This window comes from Colletes gigas, unplaced genomic scaffold, assembly GCF_013123115.1.
Source record: "Colletes gigas isolate AHSC1104 unplaced genomic scaffold, ASM1312311v1 Colletes_gigas_Sc00018, whole genome shotgun sequence".
NCBI classification, from domain to species: Eukaryota; Metazoa; Arthropoda; class Insecta; order Hymenoptera; family Colletidae; genus Colletes; species Colletes gigas.
The window spans coordinates 2723113-2734119 of NW_025106647.1; the positions used below are offsets into that span (position 1 = coordinate 2723113).

The following is an 11007-nucleotide window of genomic DNA, read 5'->3' on the forward strand; positions in this document are numbered from 1 at the left end:
CGAAAGTAACTTTTAAACTCGCGAAGGCAGCTGGGTTACGTAAACGGGAATGTGGTCCGTGACCCAACGGATTTAGAAATCACCGGGGTCCGGCTATCTCGCGTTCCCGATCAGAACTCCCAGCGGCAGCCCCCGTTATTAACGAATCAATCAATCGCGAATGTGTCTCGTGGATCGTATCGTAGTTCTCGAAGAAGATCGCGAATCGGTGGCGTTGTTACAACCAACGCTCGTCTCAATAAGATACCGTTCGGTGGGGTACGGTTCTGCTTGCGGAGCGATAAGATCGTTACTTCTGGTTGGTAGGTGGTCCGATGACGTGGCTGATTGTAGGCCGGCAACCGCTATTTCGAGGGGCAGATTTTCTACAGGCGGCCAGAAAATATCCGTCGAGATCTGCCGACCCGTAAACTCGGCCACTAAAACGCTTCGAAGCCGGGGCTCTCGAGTCACGCAGCCTTTACGCGACCTCGAAGATAATAAAGTTCTGCTATTGCATCGGGCTCCGAGGCGATGAATCACGGATAGATGAAATCAAGGCTCCTTCGGGGATCGATACCTCGCCCGGGCTCTTTCCCCGTATTTTTAACATTCGAACAATTTGCATTCGCGGTGTATCGAATATTTGACCTTGGACGACCAAAATCATCAATTTCTTTTCTTTTAATATCTTTTCTCCTCCAACCACTTGCTATACAATCACGAATCTGATTCTTTGTACCAAGTTTCAAGGTGGCATCATTCGTGTATGACAACTAATATATTAAACTCATTTTGGCATTCATATGGTATTTTTTTTTTTACATTATCTTTCCTATTTCAAGCAATTTCATTTTTTCTCGAGATCATGTGGTATTCGTGAAACAGGTCTGTCCTTTTTTGCGAGCATTTAATGTATAAACAAATTTAAACAATAGTACCTTAAGTATTTATAGTATCCATAGCAAATTCATATAAATAAAGAAAATAATTGAAAAAAAAATGAATTGCAAATCACAAGTTCCGATTTCAAATCTCTACGTTCTGCAATCTTTTATAATTTACTAAAACTTAATAAATTATTAAGTTCTTAGATACAGCGATCGCTTAAAAATCATCTGGAAAATTAACGATAAAATATTTAGCGGATTGAAAATTTCAGTTCTCCTTGCAAAATACTTTTCCGAGTACAATTTTTCTCGCCGAATTCATCAAATATTCTTTACGGCGAAAGCGAATAATGGATTAACTGAAATTAGCGATTCGTAGATGCACTTTTTTTCGAGGCAGTTTCCAGTTGGATTCGCGAGTCCAAACGAAAATTGTTGAAATATGTAAATCTAGGTAGAAGACCGAAGACGAAAGCTATGTAGTATCTCGAGTTGAACAGCTGGCTTAAACAGCGACGAATACATAGGGCTATGTATATGTAAGTTCTGGAACCACAAGGATTTAGGGTACTCTTACGATGCTTTTACCCTTCGATCGATAGCGCCTGGCTCACCCTGGATTCCGGTGCACTACAAAACTCCGAAGGGAAAGCTGTCAGTACGCCCGCTCGATGACTATTGCTCAGCACAAAACCAGAAGCTTCACTAAGGGTAGATTTATATTGTCTTTCAACTTGACCATACTCAAATTCAACACAAGTTTGAGAAATATAAATTTTCTTCGTGTTTAATTTTTTCGAAATCATTGGCAGTCATGATTCATGTTGATAGAGTATCTTTCATGCACAGAATAAATGAGCCGTTTATTTTGAAAGTGGCCTAAGTCCATTTATCTTCAAATCGAGATATTTAAAGGTTTGCGTTTCAATGAATTTAAATATATACGTATAGGATAGTAATGAGTCATACTGCTTAAGTGTATCTAAGGGTGTTAAATTTATAGTTCCTATTAAAATAGTGGCAATTATTAAGTGAATAATATGCGTTTTCTTATCAAGAATGGAGTTAGGCCACTTTCAAAATTAACAACCAGATTCATTATAAAATTTGAAGGTGCCCAAGTCTATTCAACATAATTTAAGATGCTTCAAATTGAAAAAAACAATACTGAATTTATTTTACATATCTTTAAAACACTTTGGAAACATAATTTATGCCATTCAAAACATTTTTTAACTACATAACGTACAAAATTACAAACATAAATTTATTACAAAACAATTTACTACTCATCTACATTTTGTGCGTGTGAAAGGGATTTGAAGAAATCATGATGTTCCAGTGGTATATATCGTAATAGGTCAGTTATGTCCTTGAATTTTGCTGTTGTAATTTGTTTGATATTTTTATACAGTGGTGTCAATACAATATTTTCAAACTTTCTTGGTCTACCCCGACGTGGTAATAAATTCAGGACTTTAAAATTTTCATTCTCATTCATTGATGTCTTATAGAAAATTTTATACGGTTCATTTCTGACAAACCGCATCCAACATATTTTTAACCAGTTTATTGATTCTCCATCAGAATTCTTTACCCTTTTAAAAATTGCGTCTTCGAATAATTTTATTGATACAAAATTTTCTTGTCTCATTTCATTTACAATAAAATTATTACCTTTCCGACACTTTTTAATAATCTTGTAATAATCTCGGGGAACGAACAGTAAATTATTTTTTTTTAATGACATTTCTACCACGCCAAAATCTCTATCATTTGGTAAAAACGAATGTCCTGATATTAAAAATTTGTGATCTATGATTTCCACATTACTTTCCAAAGTTTGGACAATTTTTAACCACATTAAAGCTGCTTTAATGTTTCTATTTTGCCCGGCGCACATGTCACTGTAAGCTATAATGTGTCTTTCACTTCTTAAATTTTTAACATGTTTTAGGATGCATGAAACAATTTCTTGAGCACCTCTGGATGCAATAGTTTCATCCCAAACGAATATGTAAACATTAAATATCTTGATTTAAGTATAAATGGAGTAAGGCCACTTTCAAACTACAAGGTTCAATTATTGAACTAACTCTGAAAACTTATGTGTCAAGAATTATCGTATTTGCTCGGAATATAAGCAACCTGAAATGTTTTACTGATAAATATCATGAAGTTGTACATGTAACCATGGTAACCGGAAAAAAATTGAAAAATGGAGTTAGGCCACTTTCAAAATAAACGGCTCAAATATTCTAAAATGACTAAAATAATGTTGAAAGTATCAAGGAGCTTCACAATTTCAACACAACTTTGAGAAATATAAATTTTCTTTGTGTTTTTATTTTTGAATTTTTTTTGTGATTGACAGTTACGATTCATGTTAATTTGACTAAAATAATATTGAAAGTATCAAGAAACTTCACTAAAGGAAAATTTTTATTGTCTTTCAACAGTTTTCTTCGTATTTAATTTTTTTTCAAATAATTGGCAATCGTGAAGATAGTTCTTGAAAATACTATGAAGTTCATCGTTGTTAAATAATGGTTCATAATTTCATGGTTAGATATTTTCATACTTGCATAGGAATCTATTTACAATGAAAGTTATTTTATCTACTACAGAGGAAAGAAATTGTATTATTTCAGTTAGTATATTAATTGGCTTAATTTTACTCTATTCATTCTCCTATTAAGAAATTTCGCTCTCAATATCGACGTGAAATTGGCGTTAAAAAACTCGTATTAATGGTACGCACAAAAATTAATTTTATCGAGTTTTAATCTTCTTAAGTTGCCTTTGATCGTCGAGCGCAAGTTGAGTGAGTTTCTTCGGAATATTACATTTCCAGAAGTTAATTATGGATACTGAAATTGTAATCGAATTCACGAAGTACGTCGCTCTTTTAGAGATAATTCCGTACTGTTGAGATGTCATCGTTCGCTATAAATGATGCATCCAAAATGTGTACATTTATTTCAATGAAAATACAAATATTTTGTACATCTATATTTCATATTAGTCAATGTTGATATGTAATAGCTAAATTATTATTTCTTCGGTTTTCACAACGATTAGTAATTGTAATGTTAGATAACTTTTAAATTGTTAATTAGACATTTTATTATATTTGTTACATACTACGATTGATATTAACGATATCAAGATTTATATTAAAAAAATATATATATATTATGTAAAAATTGGGACTTAATTGATACATTGTTGAAATTGAAATTTGATGTAATTTCACAATTTATAAACAAAATTTTATTTGTCCTACTTGTGATAATATCAATATAAATATCATTAGTGAGTAGAGTTAACTATAATAGTATAGTAGTATAATAAGACTGATCATCAGAGTGTCTTCTACGAAACGAAATTAATTACACGTTGTAAGTAGGAGTAAAACTCAATGTCTATTAAGGCACATTCGGGTCACAGAGAAATTTCTGGCAACAAGTGTCAATATTGCCCTCCTACAATCGGTCACTGTAAAGCTGCGTCCCCACTGGGTCGGCACGGCTCGGCATTTGCCGATAGCTGCGTCCCCACTGGGTCGGCACGGCTCGGCATTTGCCGATAGCTGCGTCCCCACTGGGTCGGCACGGCTCGGCATTTGCCGATCGGCACTGCCGATCGGCACAGCGTTCGGCAAAAGGCGGCACAAGGCGGCACGGCCGTGCCACTGCTATGCACCGCGGAAAAGCCATTTCAGTACACAAAAAATGTACAGTGACGACGAAATAATAACTGGTGCTGCTGCAGTTATAGTAATAGCAAATGCAAAAAAAATGCCTAAAAAACGAAGATTTTGGATGCGTCCGAGTTTACGTAGCAGAAGAATATATAGTGCCAGTGATATGATGAAAGATTTAATTTTGGACGACGTAAACGCAATCAATCTGGAATACAGGTGTAACGGTGGCTTTAAAAATTTTTTCCGCATGTCCTCTACTGAATTTGAACAATTGCTAAATTTAATCGGGTCAAAAATTGCTGCGAAGGACACAAATTTTAGGGAAGCAATCCCTGCAAAAGTGCGTCTTGGTGTGACATTACGATTTTTGGCAACAGGGGATTCATATCACTCCCTTATGTACTTATTTAAAATTTCAAAACAAACAATTTCAAAAATCATTCCAAAAGTATGTGAAGCTCTCATTGATGTACTTCAAGATTATATAAAAGTAAGTATTGCTGGATCACGTTAGTTATAATATTAAATAATTAATCCTATTTTTTATATTAGATTTATTACTATTATTTACAATACAATACATAATTTATTTTACTAGATTCTATCCTATATTTATGAAGTGTCAAAATTATGTTCTATATTTTGTGCAGGTGTATGAGTGGAGGTGTATGCGGGTGTATGAATGGAGGTGTATGTGGGTGTATGAGTGGAGGGGTATGTGGGTGTATGAATGGAGGTGTATGTGGGTGTATGAGTGGAGGTGTATGTGGGTGTATGAATGGAGGTGTATGGGGGTGTATGAGTGGAGGGGTATGTGGGTGTATGAATGGAGGGGTATGTGGGTGTATGAGTGGAGGTGTATGTGGGTGTATGAGTGGAGGTGTATGTGGGTGTATGAATGGAGGTGTATGGGGGTGTATGAGTGGAGGTGTATGGGGGTGTATGAGTGGAGGTGTACAATGTAGGAGTAAGTGATGGAGACGGCACTTGTATGTTTATTGTGGATTGAGGGCTATTTGATGATTGTGTTGTAAAAGGAAATGAACTACTAGAAATAGGGGATGTGTAATTATGTGTGTATGGGTTAGGGTTAGGGTTATTGAAGGATGGAAAATTATTATATTTTCCCATTTCCGCTTCAAATAATGTGGTATTAATTAAATGCTGCACTATTGCCCTGGATTGTGGAGTCTGCAGTTTCCTAATTTTTATGGCAACTTGTTCGCCATAAAGGTCGTATTCGTCTTTTGTCTTCTTGTTAGAATACATATGTTTTAATATTTTATACGCTTCTTTGGCATCACCATCATTTTTCCTCTTCCTCGATGGTATATTTTTCGGCGACACAAATTTTTCACTCTCTGCATTAATGAAATCCGAAGAGTCTTCCTCAACTTCAATTTCATTATCATCGGAGTCTTCCTCCGAACATTCCAATGCGCTGTTAACCTGCAAATAAGTTAATGTTTGGCAATTAATTTTTTTAGATGCCTCAGAATGAGCAAGAGTGGAATCTTGTAGCAAAAGATTTCAACACCAAATGGAATTTCCCTAATTGTGTAGGAGCAATGGACGGAAAACATATATCCATACAGGCACCACTAAATAGCGGCACAGAATTTTTTAACTACAAAGGATTCTTTAGTATAGTGCTTTTCGCAGTGGTTGACGCCAATTACAATTTTATTTATTGTGATGTGGGATGTCAGGGACGAATTTCTGACGGCGGAGTATTAAAAAATACATCATTTAATTCATTACTGACCGATTTAAAAATGAAACTGCCTGCCGACTGTGTTCTCCCAGGAAGAACACGAAAAACACCGTTTGTATTCGTAGGAGATGATGCTTTTCCGCTGAACCAAAGTATAATGAAACCATATCCAGGAGTTCAAGCAAAATATTCAAAAACCCGGATTTTTAATTATCGTTTGAGTAGGGCACGGAGAATTTCGGAAAACGTTTTCGGCATACTGTCATCCGTATTCAGAGTTTTTCGAAAGCCGATGATGTTGCAACCAAATACAGCAACTAAAGTTACATTAGCATCAGTTTATTTACATAATTTTCTTAGAAAAAGTGGATCAAAAAATATTTATAATCCTCCAGGAACATTTGACAGCGAATGTTCCGAGACTGGAAATGTCATTGCCGCTGCTTGGAGGGCAGAATTACAAGGATCAACATTGACAAATTTCACACAAATAGGACGCAAAAGTTCAGCGGAAGCGCAGGAAGTGAGAGAGGAGTTTAAAGAATACTTCTCATCGGCAGAAGGAGCTGTACCGTGGCAGTATGAAAAGTCATAATTTCTCGATATTTGTGCCATAACAATAAAATGATAATGGAATGTCAATATAAAGAATGTATTTTTATTACGTACCTTATTCTCCGTATCAACTGTCATTCTTGCTTTATTCTTGTCTTTTAAAAATGACAAGCTTTTATAGGCATACCATTTACTTTTAAAAATGTCATCTGCGCCAGTGCCTGACTTCATGCTCTCTTTCTCTTTCTTCACTTCCCTCGCAAAATGACTAAGTAAATTTTTCATTTTTTTTCTATTTTTTCTTTTGTCATGCCAAAAGACACTGCAATTTCTACTATCGCATCATGCCGCTTGTTTCTATCCTTGTAACTGTTGTTTTGACAGTCCCATAAGTTAGGGCGTTCACGGTACATTTCTATCAGTTGCAGGACATTTTCATTTGTCCAGTCGTTTTCCATTTTCAGAAATGTACTATACAAATATAAAATTAATACAAATATAAATTTACTATACAATTCAATATACAAATTTACTTACTGAAGCACGTTTAAATAATGCACAATGATTGAAGCACACTGTCACTTTTCTAAACGATTAAAGCACACTGCCACTTTTCTAAACGATTTGTCACAAGCTGATTCTTTATACGATGCGTTCGATTTAACGTTTTGACAAACTGTGTTCGATGTTTCCGGGGCCCGTTTCTTCCTCAGCTCGGACACCCACCGATACGCGATTTTGGGGGTGTCAACCTATTTTGGTATTAACTTTTAGCTCGACCGATTGGTCATCGACTAAGGGAAGGAGGACCCATTTTCACACCCCGTTTGGGAGGAAAACTCTTTCCTCATACCTGAACGTGGTGGAGGAAGACTTCCAGGTCACTCCCAGAACGAGGGTGCCCGAGGTTTTCTCCCCAAGTCGAAGGCTACGTTAATTTATCGAAGAAAAAACGGTACTCCGGATTAGGACGCGACGAGTGGCCGCGCGCGTTTAACAGCTGTTTTATGGCTATATTGTTCCGCGAGTTGGCAATGGTCGTTGCCGAGCGGCCGACGCACAGTGTGACGAGCAATGAACAAAAATGAAAAAACTGAAGTCTAAAATTCATAGCTTATTATATCTTAAAATACTAATAAAGGAACGTAGATTTTAATACTACCGACAATTTGGAATGAATTTCCCAATTTGTTGTCAATAATAATGCTTGAAATTTATTCCAGTTTTTGGTGCATTTTTTTAAACACGTACCACTTGCCAAATGTTTATCTAATTAATTTGAATTTTGTAAATTACGGTCAGTATTATAAGTCCTTTCAAACTGCAGAATGACTTTTTTACAATATTAACAATTTGTCCCAATTTTTTTATGTTAAATGTTTATCAACATTGACTGGATTTTTAAGAAAAGTACCTCAAAGTACCTCTGTGATTTTTTGCACACTAAGTAATTGATGGCATATTACACGTCATATGCAAATCAATTTTAACTGCTCGAAGTTGCTCAAACCGAAGAAAATAATCAAAATCAGCGATATTAAACAATATACAGGGTGGGGCACGAACTAGTCCCCACGATTTTTCAGCCCCTTTCGATGATGTGACAAAAAAATGTTTCGTATCGAAGTTAATCAGTGTCTAACCAACAAGAAATTGCAGTTGCTTAAATTTAAAAACATATTGATTTTCGATAAAAAATTAAGGTTACTGTTATATTTTTAACCCCGCTTTTGTATGTTGCCAGATGCGGAGTCGTTACTTTGTCGAAAAAGTCTTCGAATATTCTGCATCTGGCAAATATTGTCGTAAAACCATCGAGTGCTTTAACGAAATGGAAGTGCTAGGCCCGAGTTGACCAACGAAAAGCTATATTGTTCCGTAGGTGGCACGGTCCTCTACAACGACCATCGCCAACTCGTGGAACAATATAGCCATAAAACAGCTGTCAAACACGCGCGGCCACTCGTCGCGTCCTAATCCGGAGTCCCGTTTTTTCTTCGATAAATTAACGTAACCTTCGACTTGGGGAGAAAACCTCGGGCACCCTCGTTCTGGGGGTGACCTGGAAGTCTTCCTCCACCACGTTCAGGTATGAGGAAAGAGTTTTCATCCCAAACGGGGTGTGAAAATGGGTCCTCCTGCCCTTAGTCGATGACCAATCGGTCGAGCTAAAAGTTAATACCAAATTCGGTTGACACCCCCCAAAATCGCGTATCGGAGGAAGAAACGGGCTCCGGAAACATCGACCAATCCGTAAAACCGTTGAATTAAATCGTAGAAAAGCTAATTCGTACAACCGTTAAAGCAAACGTATCGTAGAAAAGACCGTATCGTAGAATTTTTTAATAACTTTTTAACGAAGCCTCAGTCAAGAAATTGATATTCTTGATTTTTGTTTTCCGACGAGTACCACTATTGTCGAAACCACATAGAATAATTGCTATACAAACTGTATGTATTTATAATTTATAAATCGCTCCACCTTTGCCACGATGTCATAGGTGGGCAATAAAAACAATTAATCTTTTCATTGCCGTTAAGAAACTTGTTACTGTTATTGTTACTTATTACTTGTTAAGATCACCTTAATTTTTTTTGTAAAATTGTATTTTTTTGGTCATAAATCGATGCATCTTTGTATCCTCTTAAAAAAAGTATAGAGGCCTTAAGTCGAAAATTGAATAGTTTAGGAGTTATTAATTTTGTCCCGAACTCCCATATACTTGTCACACTGTGCGACGTTTGGCCTTGAAGACCGTACCACCCGCGGAACAATATAGCCCTTCGCTGGTCAACTCGGGCCTAGCGCTTTCGTTTCGACAAAGCACTAAATTATTTTACAACAAAATTTGCCAGATGCGGAATATTCGAGGACTTTCGCGACGAAGTAACGGTTCCACATCTGGCAACATAAAAAAGCGTAAAAACCTGAGCTAATCAAACGGAACACTGACTTCGTCGACTAGTGCAGGGGATGAACAGTTAGTGGGGGTTGCGGAAAATTCCGTCGTTGAATGGAACGAAAGGCTATCGACTTTGCAAAAATATGGGCACGAGGAAAAAATCTTTCGCCTATGACCATATTTGGTTACAAGACGGGGCTTTATGGCCCTGCCTGGGCCTTTCAGAACTGGAGGTAGCAATCGTCGCGCTGTGAAATTTTCCGTTCGATCGCGAAAGAATACCAATTTGTTGATGGAGGCTTTGTTAAAAAGTTATTAATGTTTAAAGTTCCTGTATCTTTGTATCTCGATGATGGTTTTGGAACGAAATTGACATGAAACTTTCGTGCTCTCGTGTCTTGGCACGATCTCTTTTGATGGTTACCGACATCGTGCCGATCGACTCGTCGGCATGCCGTTCGGCTTTTCAAGCCATGCTATCCAAGACGATGCAGTGTTTGGCTTTGCCGAGAAGTACTTAGGGTGCCGATCGGCCGTGCTAGATGACAGATGCGGACGCAGTGTAGACGCAATTCTCGGCTTTTGCCGATCGGCCGTGCCGAACGGCAAATGCCGACCCAGTGGGGACGCGGCTTAATATTCTGCGCTATCATCAGCTGTCTATAAAACTTAGACGTAACCGAATACATCCTAAATTTAAACCATCGATCTTACTACGTTTTACATCGTTCAAATGGAATTTGGACACATAAGCAAAATTTAAACGCCTTTAATTACGTAAAATATAGACTCTAAAATTTATGAAACCAGAAAACACAGAGAAATCATAATTTGTAAAAATACTTAAACATATATAACTATAAAAATTCTTTTATTTTTCATTAAAATGTTGTTCGAAACTGTTCTTTAATACGTTAATATTTTCAAACTCTTCACCCACTAAAAAGTCTAAAAATTATGTAGCTCAGCGAAACTTCAATGTTCAGAAAAAAAAAGAAAAAATGTTTAGACTGCAATAGAAGACAATAAGACAAATTTTGTTCCTCTTCACCACTAATTTATAAACTTAATCCAGAATAATTTGAGAATGTCGAATAGCACGAACTTATGAAACGACTTAATAATATCTACTTTTATAGTTTTCCCAAATTGTATTACTTAAAAACTAGCTACATGTCATTCAGTAATCTCAATAAAATGATATAGGAAATTGCTTCTGATTAATATTAATTTTGATTAGTTAAAATCGCCATTTGGCCC

General features: G+C 36.5%; 1 protein-coding gene across 1 annotated transcript; it reads left to right on the forward strand.

The window, feature by feature from the left end:
* The first annotated feature begins 4491 nt into the window (after nucleotides 1–4491).
* Nucleotides 4492–7087, forward strand: LOC122400465 (protein ALP1-like). The gene is made up of 2 exons (XM_043401952.1): nucleotides 4492–5065; nucleotides 6063–7087. Exons 1-2 carry the CDS (start codon nucleotides 4604–4606, stop codon nucleotides 6882–6884), a joined length of 1284 nt encoding a protein of 427 aa, XP_043257887.1. The 5' UTR covers nucleotides 4492–4603; the 3' UTR covers nucleotides 6885–7087.
* The last annotated feature ends 3920 nt before the right edge of the window (nucleotides 7088–11007 follow it).